The 23251-nt window shown below is 35.4% G+C and overlaps 1 protein-coding gene across 7 annotated transcripts; it reads left to right on the forward strand.

The window, feature by feature from the left end:
• Positions 1–8780: 8780 nt before the first annotated feature.
• Positions 8781–22520, forward strand: LOC18441901 (coatomer subunit delta-1). Of its 7 annotated transcripts, none has more exons than XM_011627855.3 (12): positions 8781–9081; positions 10349–10428; positions 10616–10655; positions 11129–11352; positions 11453–11695; positions 14853–15024; positions 15819–16132; positions 20119–20317; positions 21054–21207; positions 21793–21855; positions 21987–22083; positions 22178–22520. In XM_011627855.3, exons 1-12 carry the CDS (start codon positions 8796–8798, stop codon positions 22265–22267), a joined length of 1962 nt encoding a protein of 653 aa, XP_011626157.2. In that variant the 5' UTR covers positions 8781–8795; the 3' UTR covers positions 22268–22520. The 7 variants fall into 7 exon arrangements, 6 of the variants coding, with proteins under 6 accessions (XP_011626157.2, XP_088725078.1, XP_011626156.1 ...); XM_011627854.3 differs by having other exon boundaries at positions 8785–8993; XM_011627856.2 differs by having other exon boundaries at positions 8979–9081; positions 11129–11348.
• The last annotated feature ends 731 nt before the right edge of the window (positions 22521–23251 follow it).

Genomic DNA, 23251 nt, shown 5'->3' on the forward strand with positions numbered 1-23251 from the left:
TCCCACGAGAGCATGTAAATATTCGCAAAACATGAGTGTCCTACATTTTATCTCTCTCTTACGCTTGCACATACGTCACAGCCCCGTGACTTCCGTATGAGCGTCTCCCTCTCATTCGGGTAGTTTCATTGGAATTTGGACCTTGGGAAATGTGATGCGGCTCTCATGACCTTCCCAGTGGCCAGAACCCCCTCCCCGTCCCATTTCTCTCTCGATGTTTGAACCCTTGGGCATCGTGTTTTGATCCTTGTGCGCCCCTCATTGCTCTAGCTAGGAGCGTAGATTTTTGGATAGAGGTTAAAAAATTGGACCACGCAGGTTGGGTTTGGATCCAAATTTTGAACCCGAATACTATTTGGATATGGATTTGGGTTTGATTGGATTCATGTTTGATAATATTTTTCGGGTCTTAATATATGAAATATATTCAAATATAGTTAAAAGATTGTCTACAAAGATATTATTTATCTCTTGTATATAAAGGTCACAATTATTCTTATCTTTTAAATTTCAAAATAGGTGATTGTAATAGTGTCATTGAAAAGATTTAAAGTTCTTAAAAAAAATCTCAGACTTAGTGACTCACCCCAAGCCATCAAATTTGACATCTAATGAGTGTGAATGATAATGAACTCTATGTACAAAAGATAAACTGGTTCTTTGTAGAGAATCCCTATCGTTAAATATATAAATATTTTAATTTTTGGGTTGGGTCCATGTCCTGGTTCAGGTTCGGGTCCCACACTATATTTTCGGGTATGGGTTCGGTGAATTCAAGTCCGGGTCTGGCTGGACCCAGACCCGATCTAACTCGTTGCACCCCTACGTAGATGGGATCTCTACCCAGCCCAGACGGTTTCCTTGTTTGCCAACTTGGATCATGACTCGAACTGACCAGACCTGAACTTTGATCGAGACCTGACCAGTGGGGTCTGGGCATAAGTATAGACTTCAATGATGTGATGTAGATGAATTTATGGAGTCCGAATGGAACTAACATTATGGTGTAAATTGATAAGTTTCAATATCTCTATTTGAAATTTGATGAAAGGAGCGATAGATTGTTCAAAATTGAAAAAGTTTATATAAAGTGTCCACCTTGTATAATAGACGTGAGATACATCATCATTTTAGTTTTTTTCGATTAATTGGGGTTAGCTACATGAATCATGGTTCTCCATTCTGCTTTATTAAAAGTCTTATCCTCAGTGAAGTCATACGTCCTCATATCTTTTCGAGCTACTTCCAACCACGTCTTTTTGGGCCTACCCCTTGCCTTTTTATGTCCTTCCACTTGAACTAACTCCCACCTCCAAATAGTTGTTGTATTTGGTTACCACACATAGCCAACCCACCCAAGTCTACTATATCATTTTATCACTTATTGGTGTCACGTTTAAATTCTATCGAATATATTCATTTCAAATTATATCATTTCTTGTCTTGCTACTTATCCATTTCAACATCTTCATCTCCGCTACACTCATTCTATGGGAATATTGTTTTTTATTCGTCCAACATTCTGACCCATAGAGTAAAACTGGTATCATCGCTGTCAGAAAACTAATCAGAAAAAATTGTTTCAATGTTGGAAAATTCTCCAATTGATCGTATCGACTATAAGTTATAGGATATGGAAAAAACAAAAAATTCAAATCTTAAACATAGTGTGCCTTGTAATACATTATCTAGACCGTCCATTTTCGAGATTTTCATATGTTTATAGATCTACTTGATTTTAAGTATTTTTGGAATCTAAAATTTTATAATTAGAGATGAAAATAGATTTTAAGATAATCCTAAAGTATCTTTACACCAAAATTAGATATTATGATAAAATTTGAAAGTGCGCCTTAGTTGGATTGTTTAAGGTTGCAACCTTGTAGAAACCACACCCTATAAGTAATATTTTAAGGATGAAATTTCTATAAGGCCTAGGTTTTATGAAAACAAAATAACGCATCATCTCAAATTCTCGTCCGGAAGTACTTTCAGAAATGAAAATCTCCATGATGGTTCTAAAATCAATTTCTAACACTAACAATAAATTTTGAAATTAAATAAAAATGTACAGATTTGACGGATCTGTGAACACTTATTTTTAGGGAAACATGGACGGTCTGGATGATTTGTTGAACTATATCCTATTTTTTTAACTTGAAATCCTAATTTTTTTTGACAACCATAATGTTCAAGCCGAGATGATCGATTTAAAAGTTTTCCAACAATTGAATTGTTATTTTCGATGAGTTATATATGTAGCGGTAGTTATTTTGATAGGGTCTATAGCCCTATCAAACCATCTTCCGTATTTTAAAAACTTAATTGGTATATGCTATTTTGTTGTAAAGATGACATTAATTTTAAAGAAAAAGTGCCTTGTGAGTAAGCAACCGCGCAATCACAAACATCCATTTTTAAGATGAACATCCACAACTAAAGATTTTCATCCAATGTATAAGAAAATATTATACTAAAAATATTTTAAATTTTTAATTTAATTTAAATTTTTTTTTATATTCATAATCGTCATAGTGTAAATCATGGATCACTACAAGTTTGGATCCAAGATTGATACATATAATGGGTGATCAAGGGAGCCTGCATGAAAAGAGTAGGAGTCGGGGGACTCATAAAAACTATTCAAATGTCTCGAATCTCAGTTAAAAAATATGATAAAGTTTGTTATTGAAGAATAAAACAACCATTCAATGAAAATCAAGGAGAAGGTACAATAAGGATTCAAGTCTTCAAGGAGAAGGTACAATCCCTATGACTTAAGGAAAAGCATACAAAGAGTTTATTTGGTACCATTAAATGCTACGAAGCTAAATATGAATTTTAGGCATAAGGACCCATTTATATGGCTGGACGACTCTTATTTATGGATGAGGAAATCATGATTTTGTCAACTTCTTAACAGTAAGTAGGGCACTGTGCTCTGTGGAACCTCTATGCATGTTTGGGAGATGGCGAAATAATTTGCCAATGAGATATTTTTATACCTTTTTTTGGGTAAATAAAGAAGGATAAGTCAGTCGGGATTTTAGTTCCTTACCCTTTTGGTAAGAATGGAATCCAAGACTTAATCATTGGACTCAACAATATAACCGCTAAGGTCCCAGCTCATTCTCACTAAATATTACTAGACTCGAGTTCATTAGAGGACCAATGGCTACCTGTGAATTGATTAATGCATTTATGGGAATCAAATAATAGGCAAGGCTTTTTTGTAAAGTGTGTATGTGGGTGTGAGAGAGATAGAACCCAATAAATTGTTGAACATTTATTAATTAATAAAATAAAGATTTATTGAAAACCTGATGGATTGATTCAAAATTGAAAGGAAGCTGACAAGCCTAGCTCGCAAGACTTGAAGGAATCAATGTTGCTCAATACTAACTCAATTTTAACGTAAACCTAACTTAGCCCTTGGCCTTGTGGGGAATTGGGCTTAAAGACCTAGGGATTCTAGGTTTGAAGCGCCAAAGGTTAGGGATGGCTTGAATTCTAAGGCTCCTAAGATTTCTCCAGCCTAAGGGTTGTTATGTAGGTGTCTTATACATGTTTCAATTGGCTCCTAGATTTATTAAGAATAAGAGTTCTAGGATATATTTTGACCTTTGATAAAAAAAAAATTCATAATTCCAAGGCCAATAGGACTCCCAAAAATCCATGGGAATTTGTCCCCAGAAGTAGAACCGGAGAGGGAGCCTTTAGATAAAAAATTCTTATCAGGACAAGACCGGGTCTCCTGGAAAATTTGGAGCCCAACAATGCACGTAGCTCATACTGGCCCCAGGTAGTTGTAGGTTTCTTACGAAATCTAGTCGCAGTGATCTGGTTCAGTTTGGGCTCCTCCCATAGTTTTTGTTGACCATTTTTTTTCCTATTTTTTGTCAAATTTGAATAGATCTGGACTCAAATGAATAAATCTGATAGTTTTAGGATTCCCAAGGGTTTCCTAAGGATTTTTTGGTTGTGGGCTACAGTTTATGGTACAATGAGAATCACTAAGCTCATATAGTCCCTAACGGTTCAAGTTATGTGCACCTAGGAATTCCCCTAGCCAAAATTCATCACACAACTCACTTTATTTTCTTACACTCCACTCCATTGCACCCTCACTTCCTCACTTATCTCTCTTATTTCTCTCTTTCTTCCTTATGCTTCCTCATGTCTAAAGTTCCAATGAACCTCTAATTTATACTCTACTTCTACTGCCTTAACCATCTAATGCATGCAAATATTGTGCCACAATTGCTCATGAGTCCACTCAGTTTTTGAGGGATTCTCCTTCTCTAGAAGCATCTAGAGAAGGAAAACTGTATGTTTGCTTTTACAAGGTTTGAGAATCTTTTTTTTTTAAACGTTAAGTCTATTTAAGGACTCGTTTACCACCACTAAAAGCAAATGGTATTTTTTTTTATAATGATTATAAATAATTATAATAACACCCCTTATAATGATTATAAATAATCATGACAACATCAAGGGCTGATATCGTGAGACCATTTATTTTTGTTACAAATAGGTCACAATTGTCATTACTCATTAGATGTCAAATTGGATAGCTTGGGGTGTGTCACAAACTTTAAGATTTTTTTTTTTTTAACTTTGAGTTCGGTTAGTGACATGCTCACAACCATCCAATTTGAAATATGATGAACAATAATGATTGTGACCTCCTTGCATTAAAAGTAAAGTGTATCTTTATATGCTTTTCCTAACGTCAATAGTAAACAATAATCATTGTTTTTGTTATATTGATTGAATAAACAGTATTTTTCACGCCGGTTGAAATCAATCTATGGAAAAAAATTCTCAATTCATAGAAGTCATTACATTTCCTATCTCAAGCCCATTAAGAAGTTAGCAGCTAGGGGTGGCAATGGATCCGAACCCGACCCTGGTCTGGGTATGGGTTCAAAAATTGGACTCGAGGGGTCAGGTATGGGTCCATATAGACCTGACCCAGTGCTATATATAAATAAGATTTACTATATAATACTTAAATAATATATAATTAAATTTTAAATATGGAAAAAGTTTATATAAGGCTGCAACCTTAAAATGTAAAATTATAGATGCACCTAAAAAATTCATTGAAAAAAGTTGTTTTAATACTGAAAACGCTCGAATTGATAATCTCAACATCGAGATGTATGAATACGAAAAAAAATAAAAAATTGAGTCCCAGAGGTAGTGCATATTGCAATACATTATTTAGACCGTCCATTTTCAATATTTTTATATATTTATAGATCTACTTGATTTTAACTATTTTTGAAATTTAAATTTTTGTAATTAGATGTGAAAATAGATTTTGAGATAGTCCTAAGAATTGTTTTTTACCAAAACTACATGTTATGATAAAATTTGGAGGTCCGCCTTAATTGGATTGTTTAAGGTTGCAACCTTATAGAAACCACACCCTTTATATATATATATATATATATAAAATTTAAATAATACATATATGTATATATTTAACATAGATGAGTGATTTCATGCAACGGTTGTATAGTAATATAATGCAACAACCTTCAAAAGCTATGTTAAACCTATTTGTTTAACCCCAAAATTTATATATACATTTTTTTTCAATCTAATGAACAATCACAAAAAAAAAAAAATTGAAAATACACCCCAAAATATGTTTTTTGAGCGCAACTAATATAGGCCGTCCATTTTAATGAGATGCTTAGATCAAGGCCTTAGAAGAATTTTTTTTTTTTCCAAAATTTGTAGATTGCTTTAGTATCATTAGATTAATAATGGTAAAAAATAAAATTTTGATTTTGAATTTGTAATGGTCTAGATCTTGAAAATCACCAAATAGATGGTGGATATTCATTGTGGGACGGCACTCATGACTATGTCCAGGTGCAAATTAAATTTTATTTTTTTTGGTATTTTATTATTGGGATGAAGGAAGTGTGTGTGCAAAATTTGGGGTCATACAAATGTATTAAATATGGTTTTCTAGAAGTGTAGTTGCATTATATTACTACACAACCGTTGCATGAAATCATCCCCTTTAACATGATAATTAAATATATTTAAATATATATTTTATGGGTTGCCGGCCGGACGGTTGCCACCCCTATTAGCAGCTTGCTAGCCTAAAACATATTGATCTTTACAATAGAGAACCATCACCCATCAACAGTCCTAGGCCTCTTTTGTGCGTACGGTTGTATTATAGTATAATGCAACCACACTTCTAGAAACCATGTTTTCGGCATTTGTATGACTCCAAATTTTGCACACCCATTCTCTTCATCCTCATAATCAATCTTATGAAAAAAAAATCAATTTGTACCCTAGATATGGTAAAAAATAATACCCTCCAACAATGAATCTCGACTGTCCATTTGGTAAATTTCAAGATCTAGGCCTTGACAAATTCAAAATCACTTTCTTCGCTTTTAGCATTGTTAATTTAATGATGATAAAACTATATAAAAATTTTGGGAATAAAAAAAATCTTTTGAGGCCTATATCTAACCTTCTCACTAAAATAGATGGCTTATATAATTGGGCTAGAAAAACACTTTTTAGGGTGTTTTTTCCTAAACTTTATTTTTCGTGATTATTCTTTAGAATGAAAAGAGTATACATCTAAAAAATTGTGTCAAACAAATATTTCTAACATGGTTTTTTAATGTGGTTGCATTCTATTATGATACACCCATTGCATGAAATCATTGCTCTATGTTATATCCTAAAATACGCTATCCTTTCTAACTAGTGTTTAGGGCCAAGTTGACTTGGACTCGGGCGAAAGATGGACTTGGCACCTGCCGAGCTATGTAGTAGTGTTCAAATTAATGAAAAGAACCCATGCTTATTTGGTTAGGGCTTGACGATTTGCAACACTACATCCTAGGCTCAATTCTTACCAAGGGTAGGGGCCTTCTCCCTACTGACTCACTAAAAAAAAGAAAAAAAAATAGTAGTGTACAAACTAGGTAAATTAAAAATAAAAATAAATTCATAAATGTTATATTTTTTTTTGGCTATTTTTGGGGTTATTTGTAGTTTTTTTTTTAAATTATAAACATATTCCTATATAATTTTGAAAAATTTTATATAAGGCCAAGGCTCTAAACAATCAATTTAGGACAGACCTCAAAAAATCACTAAAAGAGGTTATTTTGAAGCTCAAAAATCCTCAAATTGATCATCTCGACGTCATGATGTATGTACATGAGAAAAAATGGATTTCAAATATTAGAAATAATGCACTTCCGAACCGTCAATTTTCAAGATTTTCATGTGTTCATAGATTTGCTTGATTTAAACTACTTTTGAAGTTTTAAATTTTATAATTAGAGATGAAAATAAATTTTCAAGCCGTCACAAAGATTTTTAGTATTTAAACACCATATTTGGATACTATTTGAAGGTGCACTTTACTTTGATTGTTTAGAGCCTCAGCTCTATACAAAGCATACCATATAATTTTGATGATGATTCGTGAACACCGTCCAACTAAGTTGGACGGTATATGTTTTATGCAGACATGCAAGTCTGCCTGCATAAAACAATTTACCAAAAATTTCTCTTAAAATCAACAATATAAAACTTCTAATTCAAAACCCTAAAATTTCACTAGACCTCCAAAGTCCCAAAAAAAAAAAAAAATGTTTCATACGGGTTGGACCGCATTTTTACATATACGGTCCAAAAAGTGTAAAGCATCCATCTTAAAGATGGATGCAATGCAAGTAGTTGTTTCATCTAAAAACAATGAATACTAACCGTCCAAATGTTTTCTTACTAAAATTATTTTTATTATTTTTTACAATTTATTTCTTTTTTTCATATTCATGATACCCATGTTATAGATTACTATCCATGTTATAGATTACATATCCTTAAAAATCAAGTCTTAAAATCCATCTCATAAATAGATTTATTAAGAGGCCTGCATTTCTACATATGCGGGCTTGGCCGCATAGAAATGGTCAGATGATCTAAGCAACAATATACTATATTCTTATTATGCATTTACTCCCTTAGAAGATTGGCTTGGGAGGATTTTTTCAATTTCAAATTTTGAGAATCACCTAAAAACATCGGATGATTATTTTCAAAAGATAAAAAAATTGAAATTTTGAGTTTTCTAGTGCATATATATCACCATCAAAAAAATAGATGAACTCTATTCAACAATGATACTTTAGTTTTTTCAAGTATGTAGACAATGATTTATTTTTCTTTTCTTATTGAGGATGTTGAAATGATAGAGTGAGAAGATAAAAAAGCATGAAATTTAGAATGAATACATCTAAAAAAAGTTAGGGGTAGCCCTAATAAGCAATAAGATGATAGGATGTGGTAGGGGTGGCAGTGGGTTGAGTCAGGTCATGGTCCAACCCAAAAAATAATATGGGACCTAAACTTGAAATCACCGGACCTGGACCTAGACTTGAAAATATAGTGTGGGATCTAGATCCTACAAGACCTCATCCAAAAATTAAAATATCTATGTATTTAATTATATTTAAATATATTTCATAATTTGGGACTCGAAAATATTATCTGACCCAGACCCGGACCTGGACCCGACCCACAGTGTCCAATTTTTGGACCCATACCTAGACCCAGATCGGGTCCACTCCTCGGGTCTCGAGTTGGATCAGGGTCCATTGCAACCCCTATGAAGTAACGTTAGGTGGTTTTACCATGTGCACTATTGACGTAGAAATAGAAGGGGTAATTTTACCCCCAAAAAAAAAAATAAAAAAAATTGATTCATATAGCGGATTCGAAATAGTTGAGATAAAATGAATGAGGCTAATTTACAATTGCATCCACAATTTTTGGTTCTCATATTCACTCTAATGTTGGTTTTTACTAAAAGGAGTAAATGGAAAGCTTGCTCCCGCGAAAGCATAAATTGTTTTGGCAAAATTGAAATCTCGACCCATTGCCCGATTCCCCTCCATTCACCCCAGCTGTTTCGAACCACCACTCCACGGAAGGTAGAGTCCCTGTTCTCTCTCTCTCTCTCTCTCTCTCTCTCTCCGTTCCATTACCAGGAAACAGAAAACCGAACCCTAATTTCAAGAGGTATGATTTTCGATTAATCACTCTCAAGTTCTTAGTCCAACCTCCTTTTCTTTCTCGTCAATGAAACCCCGAATTTTCAGCCCTTTCGCCCTTGTTTATCCATCCACTGAATTCCTTGATCTTTGGAAATTTCTAGTGAACTGTCTTTGATATATTGCAGTGTTTTAAAACCCGGAAGCGGGTTTTGGAATACTCGCTCACTTTTCCGTTTCAGATCGGCTGGATCAGTTGAAAGTGAGAAAAAAAATTAATATAAAATAGGTATCGGGTGATTCCGGCAGGGAAGGGGAAGAGGAAGACCAGAATCGTCCACCCGCTGAATCCAGTCCAGATCGGAAATTCCTGATCTAGATCTCCGGGTTTAAAACCCTAGTATATTGCATCTAATGAAGACTGGATATCTTGTAGTTTATACTTTATTTTTTTGGCGTAATTGCAGTAATATTGGTTTATGTTATTTGAATTAGTACATGATGGGTCTTTTTTGTTTCTTTTCACATATCTTTGTGAATGATGAAACAGTAGATGATGAATGTCCTCTATCTCATCAGTCTTCCACTTGGATAGGGATTGCTATGTAAAAAAGAGAAGGTACATTTAAATTAGTTAACAATTTAAAAAAATAAGTAATCAGGTAAAATTAAAAATAATCAGGAAATGATGAATCGGTTACCATTAATTGAAAGAATAATCAGGAAATGGTTATTTTGTGTAATTTTGTTTTAGATTTGCTGTTAGATGGTTGAATGATCGAAATGTTTTCTCTTAAGTTCCTTTTTTTTTTTTTTGTAATTTTGTATTGGTTTTACATGGTTGAATTGGATTTAAATTACATGGTTCAATGCTCAAAATAATTTTTTATATTGTTTTAAGGTAATTTTTAATATTTTTTGTAATTTTCAGATACTTTTTGAGTTTTGAAGTTTTGGGTCGGGTCCAGTTGTGTCCGAGCGGGTCGGATTAGACCCCACCCTACTTGGATATGCTAGTTTTTTTCCCTTGATATGCTACTTTCTTCTTTTTTTTCTTTATTTACAAAAGTTTTTGTTGGTAAGGATAGCTTTTGCCTATAGTGATATGTTGTCTCCTTTTTTTTCTTCATTCCATACTACTCTAATCGGAGTATCTGGCTTATATATGAAATGTTACTGACTTGCTGATGCATGCACTCATTCCAGTTGTTGCTTTATATACAATGGTATTTGCATGTATAAATTGCTCAACTCTCATATGTTCATGAAAAACTCAAGTTCATCTGTGCTCTCAGGTCATCGTAAGCTAGCTATAATAGTTGAACTCTTTGTAACTGCAACACATCCATTCTGTCTCTGGGCAATCTTCAAAATGGTGATTAGATACCTTATTTTCTTTTTTTTTGATTACTGGTTTCTGCTGTCCTTGCTATTCTCTTTCAAGAGTTTGAGCAAGGATGGTTTTGTTTACTATTATGATGGCGCAAGTTTATTATTGGAATAGCATATAAACTCCATTTGCACCAATTATTAATTTATGTTCCTATTTGTTGTTGTAATAGGTGGTTCTTGCAGCTTCCATAATAACCAAAACGGGCAAAGGTGCGATTTTAGGGACCATTATCACTAATGTTAAACGATACTTCTTCATATCATTTTCAAATTCTCATTAATACTTTGCAATTTATTGACTCTTATAAGTGTGAGTTTTTGTTGCTCTTCTTTTGGGTTTAGAAAGCCTCATTATTCTATTTTCTCAGAAGAAATAGAACCATTGTTCATGACCATTATCACTAATGATAGACCACACTTCTTCATAAAGTTTTCAATTTCTGATTAATACATTTCACTTTATTGATTACTATATGTGTGATTCAATTTTTGCTCTTTTTTTTTGGGGTTTAGAAAGCCTTATTGCTCTCCTTTGTGAAAAGAACCACTGTTCTCTCACTACGGCTTTGCAGCTTTTTCGAACTTTGACTCTTTAAGTGCTCGTCCTTTTTGACATTTTCTTCTGTACAATCTTCTGTAGTTTTCTTTTCAGTCTCTGTGTTGAATCGTTCGTTATTTGGCAGCCTTGGTATCAAGACAGTTTGTGGACATGACTCGCATCAGAGTAGAGGGACTACTCTCAGCATTCCCCAAGTTGGTCGGCATAGAGAAACAACACACATATGTAGAGACTGAGAATGTCCGCTATGTTTATCAGCCTATTGAGTCCTTATATTTGCTTCTGGTCACAAACAAGCAGAGTAATATTCTAGAAGATCTTGAAACCTTGAGGCTTTTGTCAAAGTTGGTACTTCCTTTTCCTTGTCTTTTCACTTTGCTTTTCATGTTTGTGACTAATTAATTTTCTGGTTTCTAATGCTTATGCCCATGAATCTATCAAATATAAGGTACCTGAGTATTCTCCTTCTTTGGATGAAGAGGGGATTTGCAAGATGGCATTTGAGCTGATTTTTGCCTTTGATGAAGTCATATGCCTTGGACACAAGGAGAATTTGACTGTTCCACTGGTCACGAAATACTGTGAAATGGAGAGTCATGAAGAGAAGTTACATCTTCTGGTCAGGCAGAGCAAAATCAATGATACCAAAGATAAGATGAAGCAAAAGGCCAGTGAAATTGACAAAAGCAAGGTTTGATCTTTCTCTTCTTTCTGGCATATTCTCATAAACTAAAAGTATAATCCAAGTGTATGTATTTGGTTGCTTGTCTTATATATGTACAGAAGCTACTCTTGCCCTTATTATAAAATTGCATAAAGAAAAAATCTTCCTGCCCTTGGTTGGTTAATTTATCTACCAAGTCTACTTGGCCAAGTTTTAGGGTGCACTTCAATTCGCCATCAAACTATGCTTTGCTGCATGTTAGCGATTGATTTGTTTGCAGAAAATGAAGTCAAAAGTAGTTGGCTTTGTGGAATGTGTGATGAATTGACAGTCCATTTGCAAACTCACTCCAAAACCACAACTTATCTAAAAATAGTCCCTGCCTCTTTTTTTCTTACTTAAACTTGCTCAACCATTAATGCTCCAGGACTCACCCAAACCGAACCCAACAAGAACCTACAGAATCTCTCTCGCTTTCTCTGCAGTCCACCCAACCCACTTGTGTGACTCTCTCTCCATCAATAAACTCCTCCGTTCTTAAAATAATCCGAAAACCTGTTACTTGAGTTTCTCACCCCCTGCAAAAACATAATCCCCTATTTTAGCAGCCATGGCCTTCAAGTCCCAGCTGCAATTTTGCAATCCATGGCCAGGATCCTCATATTGCATAGAATTCAATGTTTCACTCTGGCTTGTACAAAGACCAGAAACAGAGGGTTGAGAATCAAGTAAAAAGCTCAGGGAATGAGCGAGAATATGCTTTACTGGAGAAGAGAGAGACATTTTCCATTTTTTACTCTCACACTCAGCAAAATCCTCAAGGTACCTTTTCCATTTCTCTGCGAAACCCCCAGTTCATTCTTTACTCGAAACCCTTAAGAAACTCTCTCTCTCTCTCTCTCTCTATATATATATATATATATATATATATATACCCAACTCTACGAAACCAGTTCACTTATCACCATCTCTCTAAGCTTGCTTCTGGAACCAAGATCCAAACCATGAGCCTTGGTCACTGTAGGATCCTTGAAGACAACATAAAATACCACCAAGATCTTGATTGATGGCTTCCAAGTTATCCACCCTGATCTCTTAAATGATGGATTTTTGTCGAAATTATAGCCTGAGATAGGAAGAGCATGAAATCTTGCGCGATTGAACGTCACAAACCTAGGTCAAGGTTGATGCCGTCAAGGTTCGCAATTCGAGGATTGCCGCATAAGAAACCTTCCTTTTTAGATAGCATCGCTGGAACCCTGCTGTTGCCAATACATAGGAAGAAATTAATCCACGTATTCCACCACTTATTACTGCAACTTTCATCTTTACCTCTCTCTGACTTGTTGAACCTGTAATTTCATTTTTCAAGGCAGAGAAGTGATTAGCTTTGGAATAATTGCTGTCAGAGTATGAGTTTCATGAATCGTGTGTGTGTGTGTGTGTGAGAGAGAGAGAGAGAGAGAGAGAGAGAGAGAGAGAGAGAGAGAGAGAGAGAGAGACTCAAGCAGAGTTTCTGGCATTTTCCAGGCATGCAGAGATTTTTTTTTAGCATTTTCAGTACATTATCCTCATGGCTTGGTTTGCACACCACAAAATGATCGAATGTGGTTTGTGAAAATCCAATAGACGGCCATCTGAATTTTGATAAATATTGCATGCATTTTAGTTGTAGCCAACTAAAATCACAGATTGGATAGCCAAAAGTATCTGAAAAAATATGTCCTATCTATGCCATGCTTTGTTGGAAAAGGTTTCTTCTTCTTGGCTCCTCTGAAAATTAATCTTCAATAACTATGCCAATTAGTTACTCCTATGCAAGCACTAAAACATCGTACATGTTCATTTTTTCAAGAAAATATATCCAAAATCGAAATTAAAAGGCTGTTTGATAAAACCCACTGCAATTGGAAAACTTTTAGAAAATGTCATCATATAGCTTTGTTAATTTGCAGTAAAACACTCATGATCAAATTTACCCTTCTCATCCTTTTCATCGTTACGAACATATCGCCAGATCAAAAGGAAATTTGATAGGACTTTCTTGCAAATGACACTCATCACGTGCAATAGGAGAATCTGATATAATAATGCATTAGATACTTGTGTCAACACACAAGACACTCGAAATTCGTTTTGACATGAGTTTGTGGATATGATGTGTCTGCTTTGTGGATAGCAAACATGGTCGCTATGTGGATATGCAAGTCCACATATTGGACAAAAAGACATTCATGCCCGATTCTTTGCTTTGTAACAGATGCATGTCTTTTTTGTAAAACATGCGTGCGTGCAGTATAGGCGTCCATGGACAACCACAGTCCATTGGGGTAATCACTGTTGAAGGGAATGATTGACAGTGGTGGAGATAGTGGGACCCATCAGAACATGGTATGAGCCCAATGGTGGGCTGCAATGAGTCTCCATCACCCTTCATCATTTCAACATCTGGTAATTTACCTTATGGGACTATGGTGTTAATGTACTTGACTGAAAGAGTTCACCCTTCAAGCTCTTTCCTAAGCATATAACAATGCAAATGCTGCAATGTTGGGGTTTTGGGGTTGGGGGTGGGTTCCCTCCTCTAAACCTCCATTGCTAGAAAGATGTCCATAACTGCTGTTTTCTTCTACATGAGTGGAGCTTTTGAAAGTTCTGGTTTGACCTCTTGCCACCCTGCATTGGACATTGAGTCTCATTTGGGGCATTTAAGATTAGATCTTGAAATGCTTCTTCGTAGTTTTACTGAATGGAATACTCTAGATTTTGCTCTGTGGTCTTTCATGATGTGTCTAGGGGATGGGATTATTTCTAAGTGAGCCGCTGTAGGGCTTCTGTACAAAATGGTCCGCTGAATGCAAATGCCTCAAAGCCTCATGCACCAATCCTTTTTTCTGAAACCATTTTAGTCCGTATTTTGGCCGGGAGCTTGTGCATCCTTGACCTGGAGAGCCCATCTGAAGAAATTGCAAAGTGAAGATATTTGGTACAGCCAAACATCTGACTCGACAATGGCTGAGTTCTCAGTTCAAATCCACCGTCCAAATTTGGGTTATCTAGAAAACGCTTGATTTTGGAGTATTTGAAAATCATGAGCATTATATGATTAAATTTGTTTTATAGATTTAGAGTCATCTAGTTATATGAGTTGCCCCCTTTTTCACTAGATTTTCATTTTTGGCAGATTGAGAAATCCAGAGGAGATAAAGGAGGGTTGACGTCTCTGAATTCATCTGGGCTGGGAAGACTTGACAATGGCTTCAGCAAAATGGGAATTTCTGGTGGAGGTGGAGGGGGTTTTGGCAGCGGTTCCATTCATGGTTTGGATGTAGACTTGGAGTACCCCAAACCAAAAGGTTTCTAATCATGATATCTGTTCTTTATCACTCAGTTACAAAGTGGCAGTATCTATTTTTGATAATATACTACATTTTCGATTTATTCTCAGATTTTTTAACTTCTTGTGAACCATTTCTATCTGGAGCTTGGATTAGTTGACTTTTAATGAGAGGTTTTGATTTTTATCTTAGAAGTTGAATTTATAGAAGAAACCATGGCTCTCTCTTTCTCTCTGCGACAAAACACTTACCTAGGCGGATTTTTGTCATCTGAAATTTCCACACCATATTGAAATCACCTCGAGATCAATCCCCCCCCCCCCAAAATCCCCAAAAACCCCAGGAAAAAAAAAGATACTCTTTAAATTCTAAATCTTATTGTCCATCAAATGGATGCTCAAGAGCCTTCCTTGGAGCGGGAAAGGAGATAGAGCATTTTTTAAACTTCAAATTATTGTTTCTAGAATGACCTTGGAGATTGATTAGTTCTATGAGTAAAGCTGAGGTTAGAGTTCTTGTTGTCAAACAAATGCCCCTCCAGCCCTGTTGGCTATAACTACAGTATAGTCCCTTGGTCTATAGAATCTCATTCCTCTGTGTGTGTGTGTGCGTGCGTGCATCCATGCTTTTGTATGCGTGTGTCTCCATTATGGGATTTTCTTGGTTTCTAAGGTTTTCTTCCCATAGAAGTCCTAGTTTATTTGCAAGGCTATAAGTTGTCCTGTGTTCTTCCACAAGCCTCTTTATAGTGAACAGCATATAGCTTACCGATTATGGGGTGAGAGTATCTAATTTGCCAAACTTTTCTCCAGGTCCCTCATCTGTGGATGCCCCTGCACATGCGCCTGCAAAGGGTTTAGGGATGCAGCTAGGGAAGACTCAGAAGACGAACCGATTTCTTGAATCTCTAAGGGCCGAAGGCGAAGTCATTTTGGAGGATGTATCGGCAAATACTAGTTTATCAAAGGTTTCTGCAGCAGTTGTGCCCACAGATCCTGTTACATTATGCATTGAAGAGAAGATAAATGTGACACTCAAGAGGGATGGTGGGTTGAGTAACTTTGAAGTGCAAGGCACTCTTTCCCTTCAAATTCTGAACAGAGATGATGGGTTCATCCAAGTCCAGGTACTGTTCCTAAAGTCCGGAAGCATTGGCATGTTGAATCTGGGAGTATATAAAATCTCTGTTGATAGGAGTGGTTCCATGTCAACATGTTCAATTGTTTAGGTAATAATAACAAAAAAGTTGAGATATTTAAATTGAACTTTTTATATGGGTGACATACCCCCATTTTCCCCATAGGTTATCTTGAGGAGCCTGTAACACCGTCTATTTTACAAAAAAGTGCCCCTTTATTTATTTGCAAAGCACTATTTTAAGTTGGCGCCAGTATGTAATTGGTTATATTTGTGGGTTCGGAATAAACATACAGGGGTTTCAATTTCTCTTGAGGCTCAACGTGTCTGCCTAAACAAAATCCATGTAATTAGTCATATGAGTGGGTCCAAAAGAAAAAGAGAAACTATACAATAAGACCATATACCTTTGTTACAAGGAGGTCATAAATCACACTTATCTTCGGCCATTAGATGTGAATTGGGCGGCTAGGGATGTGACATTGATTGGACTCAAAGTCCCAAAAGACTTTCTCCAACTTTGTGACACATCCCAAGTTGGTTGGATTGACATCCGATGGCTAGGGATGATTGTGACACATTGTATTGTGCTAAATGTAAATTGTTTTAATGTGTAGAATCATGATATAAAACAAAAGGGCTTTCAATTTATCGAGGCTTATCCTGCCAACACACACACTCTTTCTTTCACTCTCTCTCTCTCTCAAGCTATGATGTCTCCCTCTATAGAAGCCTAAACTCTAATATCCCTTTCACTCTATGTCTTCAAACTGCCATCTCTCGCTTCCCCCCTCCCCCGCTCTTCCCAAACTATCATTTGTCTCTTCAATACAGTCCCCCTCTCACATTTTAAATATTGGGCTTCATTCTAACACATGTTAGCACTAATCACTAATTCGTTTTTGTTGCAGATGGAAGGAATTCTCACTTTGGGACAGTTTTTCAGATCTTCCAATTTTCATATATTTTGAAATTCTAGAGATAGTGGGGGTGGGAGGTGGATTCAGGCTTTTAAAGTGGTGGATTCATTATGATGAGTGAGGGAGGGATTTTGAGCTCTGTGTTAGAGAGAGCTGCAAGGAAATAGGTCTTAAGGCTAATTGCCTAATCTCATAGTTGCCCTTATTTCAAATGGTAGTTTGTAAACGATAGATTAACTTTTATCGGTTGATCGGCAAAAAAAGAGGGGGGTTGGGGGGGTGGGGGGTGGGGGGAGTGTTATGGGCTTCTAAAATGTGGTTTATGGAAAAACGGGGGATGTTACTGTAGATAATCATCATTATCATCATCCGAGCCTTACCCCAATATTTGGGGTTAGCTACAAAAATTATGCTCCGCCGTTCTCCTCTTTCAAGTCTCATACCTTCATCTGGACTATAGATCACCTTCTCTTTGACTTTTAGAGTCTTCCACTTGAGCTAAATTGCCTCTCCAAACCGGTGTGGTTCTAGGTCAACGTTGGACATGGTTAGACTATCTAAGTCTACTTTTCCTCATATTATTGCTTATTGGAGCCACTCGTAAGTTCCCGTAGATGTATTCATTCTGAATTCTATCGTTTCTTATCTGTCTATCTCAAATCTTCATTTTAGCTACATTCATTCTTTGGGTATGTTGTTTCTTGACTGCCCAACATTTTGTCTTATAAAGCATAGTCTTACAGCTGTCCTATGGAACTTTCCCTTTAAGTTTCATTAGTCTATGCGATGATCACATAAAACTTCGAAGCACATCTCCCCTTCATCCAACCGGCTTTAATTCTATGCGCGATGTCTTCCTCAATCTCTTTATTTTCATGGATTATCTACTCAAGATATCGAAAATAATCCCTTTTAAGTACTTGTTGGCCATCAACTTAACTAATTCCTCTTTTTTACTTCTATTTATTGTTAAACTTGCATTCCATATATTTTGTCTTAATCTGGCTAGTTTTAAAACCTTACGATTTAAGATTATTCCTCAAACGTTCTAACTTGGCATTAATGCCGTCTCTAGTCTCATCAATCAAAATTATGTCATCCACAAACAACATATATTATGTTACTTCACCCTGTAGATGCTTAATTAACTCGTCCATAACCAAAAGAAAGAGATACAGGCTCAACACTGACCCTTGATGTAGGCCTACTATTACTGAAAACTCACTTATCTCCGACTAGTTGTCCTCACACTAGTTAGTACTCCTCGTATGTATCTCTCACCGTGTTAATATATCCTCTAGATACTTTTTTCTTTTCTGGCACTGATCAATTAACTCTCTAGTAATGTATCGTATGCTTTCTCTAAATTAATAAATACTATGTGGATGTCTTTTCTCTTCTCTCTAAACTTCTCAATCAATTGCCTAGGGAGGAAAATAGCTTCGATTGTTGACTTTCCCGACATAACACGGAACTGATTTATTGATACTGTTGTTTTATGTTGTAGTCATTTTTTAATTACTCTCTCCTATTAGCTTCATAGTGTAGCTCATAAGTTTGATCCCTAGGTAGTTCGTACAATTTTATATATCTCTTTTGTTCTTGTAAATAGGTACTAGCGTACTTTTTCTCCTGGCATTTTCTTTGTTCTCAAAATCTTGTTGAATAGCTTGGTCAACTAGGATATGTCAATCTCTCCCAAGCACTGCCAAATGTCTATTCAGGTACCATCCGGTCCTAAAAGCGTTTCCCATCTTCTTTTTTTTCCAAACTTCTATATCTTCAGATATCCTTATCCTACTAATGTATTTACAACCTCCAATCTCATTTATTTCAAAGGTTTCTTCTGACATTGCTCCTATAGTGGCTGTCATTTAGCAATTTTTGAAAATAAATTCTCTATCGTTTATTGAACTCGTCATACTTATTACTTGTAGATAAGCCATTTAAATTTGTATTATGTAAGCAGTGCAACCATCGTAAAGATTACCAAAGAACCAGAAGAGGATATCTCAGATTGTTTTTTTTTTCACCCTTTTGTATCAGTGATAATAACAATATGTTCTTTTGGGAGTTCTCGCAATGAGGTAGTATTTTGGAATACTTTAAAAAATTTATTTATTTTCTTTGTTAGGATCCCTTGAGAGGGCATACATATGAGGAAATTCAATAAAGGAAAATTTTTTATAAGAAAAAGGAAAATAGAAAAAATGAAGAATGAGAAGTGCATTTATATATTCTCAACCTAATTTACTTGAATCTTTTATACGTTCTGTACCTAAGCCATTTAAATTTGCATTATATAAGCAGTGCAACCAAGGTAAAGATTACCAAAGAACCAGAAGAGGATATCTCAGATTGTTTTTTTTTTTCACCCTTTTGTATCAGTCGTAATAACAATATGTTCTTTTGGGAGTACTTGCAATAAGGAATACTTTAAAAAAATTATTTATTTTCTTTGTTAGGATCCCTTGAGAGGGCATATGCATATGAGGAAATTCAATAAAGGAAAATTTTTTATAAGAAAAAGGAAAATAGAAAAAAATGAAGAATGAGAAATGCATTTATATATTCTCAACTTAATTTACTTGAATCTTTTATACGTTCTGTAACATACAGTTGTTATGAATATTTGACTTATATTTCACGTGTGAACATGCACTTAGATGTCCCACTTTGGGCGAGTTCAAGGTTTAAACCCCTCAAGTTTGACCTGATACACCAAAGGAGCCGAACTACCTTTCTAACATGTGTTTAGATGTAAGCATGAATGTATTTTTCAATAACTTCTGAAAATGAGGGTGAGCGGGGATGTAGTGTTTCTAAGAAGAATATATCTATTTGTAAAATCTTCTGATGATTTCATGATTATGAGAAAAGTTTATGGTGAAATCTACCTGAACAATGTTCTAAAAATTTTTTGACCTGTAAGTGGGAGTGGACTGTTCCCTTTGAAGCATTTAAATTTTGCAAAGCACATCGTAAATTTGTATTTGGTTATCCAATATCTGAAATTTCTGTTGGCAAATACTGAAACCTATATTGTTTTGCCCAGATTGACACAGGAGACAATGCGGGTTTGCAGTTTAAAACCCATCCTAACATCAACCGGGAGTTGTTCTCAAATCAAAATATTCTAGGCCTCAAAGATCCTAGTAGGCCTTTCCCCACAAGCCAAACTGGTGATGCAGCTGGTGTTGGCCTCCTAAAATGGAGAATGCAAAGCACCAATGAGTCTCTTGTTCCATTGAGCAGTGAGTTTTTGCATTTTAATTGTCCTTTTTATTTCATATTTCATAGATTCAGGCTTCTTCTATTTGTGAAAGTTTATGGAAATCCGTGGATTTGGAGAAGGGAAAAGTTTATATAGAGCCGAGGCTCTAAACAATCAAATTTGAGCCTACCTCAAAAATTGCACTAGATGAGGTTGTTTTGATGCCCAAATATCCTCGAATTGATCATCTCGACATCAAGATGCATGGACATGAGAAAAAAATATAGTGTATTTTGTAACACATTTTTGGACTGTCAATTTTCAAGATTTTCGAGTTTTCATAGATCAGCTGATCTACACTATTTTTGAAGCTTTAAACTTTATAAATAATGGTGAAAATATATTTTAAGACTATCACAGAGATTTCCAGTATTGAAACCACATTTCTCGATACTATTTGGAGGTAGGCTTTAATTTGATTGTTTAGGGCCTAGGTTCTATACAAACCGCACCCTTTTGAGAAAAACAACTTTCATTGGGTCATTGCCATCCATTGAAATAGAGGGTAACAGAGATTGGGACCCAGCAGAACGGGACGTGACCCCAATATTGGATCTCCCTCCATCCCTGTTTGTCATTTCAATGGACATGGTGACCCAATGGATATGGTTTCTCATGGTTCACTAAATATATTGTATGTTTCCTAATGCTATTTGTATTATCTGGTTTATGTGTTCTCCTTATTCTTATTCTGAAATATATTCCTAAATTGCCAGTCAATTGTTGGCCATCTGTTTCTGGTGGTGAGACTTATGTGAGCATAGAATATGAAGCTTCATCGCAGTTTGATCTCCACAATGTTCTCATTTTGATACCTTTGCCTGCCCTACGTGATCCTCCCAATGTCAGGCAGGTTGATGGAGAAGGGAGGTGAGTCCCAGTCTTTTCTTTTCCTTTTTGATTTATTTATTTTCTGCTAAGTACATGGCACTTCTGCATTTGCTTTTTTTTTGTGGGGGGTGGAGGTGATTCTGATGGTTGTAATTTGTAAGTGATGTTCTGAATCTAATTGTGCTTTGACTAGTGGGGGTTATTTGGGAACTTACAGTCCACACTGAAATATTGAAAGCTTTTCTCTGAAACTGTAGAATCTGAAACTGTAGAATTTAGATGCAATCTCTGAAGTCATTGACCAAGATTTGGAAATAACTATAGTAACTTATGAATTGAATCAACCAAAACATGGTATTGTATTTTTCTCTCTAAATGCTACAGAAATGTTAGCAAAACTAGCTGGATATTTTGAGCGATTGCCAGATTCTCTTTTTTCCAGTGAAAAGTTTATTTTCCTTCCAATGGAGTTTGACTGAAGTTCAGTCTCAAACCTAATATTCTGGTTCTTGCCTCCAGTTCTAAACAGTAAACACGGTTTGAAAACAACCTGTGTGTTCTTATGCACTGCCACTTATTGCATATAGTACGCTTTGTTACTAATATGTAAAATTGCATATGCAGTTATGATCCAAGACGTTCTTGCTTAGTGTGGTCCATTCTGCTCATTGACAGCTCTAACAGGAAGTAAGAAGAATGCAATCTTCAGTTGTTTACTAATATAGATCTCTTTTAAAAAGGAAATCATTTACTTATACTATCTCTCTCTCTCTACTTATATTGATTACTGAAAGATCTACATGGATGAAATTGTGCAGTGGTTCTATGGAATTTGTTGTGCGGGCAGCTGATTCATCCGCTTTTTTTCCTATCAATGTGGAATTTACATCAGCCAGGACTTTTGCTGAAGTGACGGTATGTTGATCAAAGTCATAGCTGGTGCATTGTTATTAGTTTAAAATTTTCAGTGAGAGAGAGAGATGACGGATGGTTCTCCATTACCGTGCAGGTTGTCCAAATTATAGCTTTAAAAGGAGGTGCACCTCCAAAACATTCAAGCAGGGTGCAGTTGCTGACTGATAATTACCAGGTGGTTTGATTTTGAGATGATGAAGGGCCTAATGCCATAATGCCATCTGTTGAGCATTCTTTTTGCGGTTTCAAGTGAAATAAAGTTAGAGACCATGCAAGTGTAGATTGTTTGCTTTTAGTAAAAATAGAACCAAGAGCTTGAAGATGTCTCATTTTCTTTCTTCATCTTGGTGTCTTGGTGCACGTTGGCGGTAATTGATTGGGGATTTATGTGGGTTTTTTTGTGACCTCCTTAATGAATACTTTAGTTCTATCTTAAAGGCATTGTGTTGAATATCTGATCTTCAATTAGAGCTTTTTGCCACTTTGCCTGTGAAAAAAAAGCGTTTTTACCCGATCTGGTGAGTACTTCAGGCCCCCAAATTTTGGATAAATCTTCAAATCAGCAACTAGCCTAAAATACTTTATATAAACCTGATTAAAAAAAATAAAACCTTGGTTATATTGGGATTGACCCATTTTTTGACAATCAGTCCTAGTGTTTAAGAATCAAAAATCAATTTTTTATTGAAAATGTCCTGAATTTGTATGTTACAAATTCCGGGTGGATCTTTTGTCGAACAGAGCAAGTTTAGTATGCATGTTATACTCCTCTTCTTAATATATATAAAAAGACAGTTTCTATGAGTTCATGTAGAAATGAGTCGACTCTTAAATAACTATTTTTTAAATGGATTTTCGGACCCAATATTTAAAGATATATAATCTCTAACATGGAGATCATGAATATAAAATAATAAATAAATTTTAAGAAATAAAAATAATGATTTTATGAATAACATTTGGACCTTAGTTTCAATTGGTTTTAAATGAAGAAAACATCTTTTAAGTTTTTTATACCTTGGGACTGCATATTGTAAAAATGCGGTCCAGCTTGTGTGAAACAATTTTTCTATGTAAAATGTATTTAAACCGGCGATTAAAAAATCATGGATACAGATGGGAATGGCATTTTGTGGTCAAAGGCCTTGCAGTAAATTTTAGGTTCACA

This window comes from Amborella trichopoda, chromosome 6, assembly GCF_054954075.1.
Source record: "Amborella trichopoda isolate Santa Cruz 75 chromosome 6, AtrichopodaSantaCruz75HAP2 v2.0, whole genome shotgun sequence".
Classification (NCBI taxonomy): domain Eukaryota; kingdom Viridiplantae; phylum Streptophyta; class Magnoliopsida; order Amborellales; family Amborellaceae; genus Amborella; species Amborella trichopoda.

Excerpts from the sequence above, each read along its gene's own strand:
- LOC18441901 (XM_011627855.3), top strand. The coding sequence starts at position 8,796 with ATGAATGAGGCTAATTTACAATTGCATCCACAATTTTTGGTTCTCATA. Across the intron at positions 9,082-10,348 it reads CCGAACCCTAATTTCAAGAG|GTCATCGTAAGCTAGCTATA; the intron begins GTATGATTTTCG and ends CTGTGCTCTCAG. Across the intron at positions 15,025-15,818 it reads GGAGTACCCCAAACCAAAAG|GTCCCTCATCTGTGGATGCC; the intron begins GTTTCTAATCAT and ends ACTTTTCTCCAG.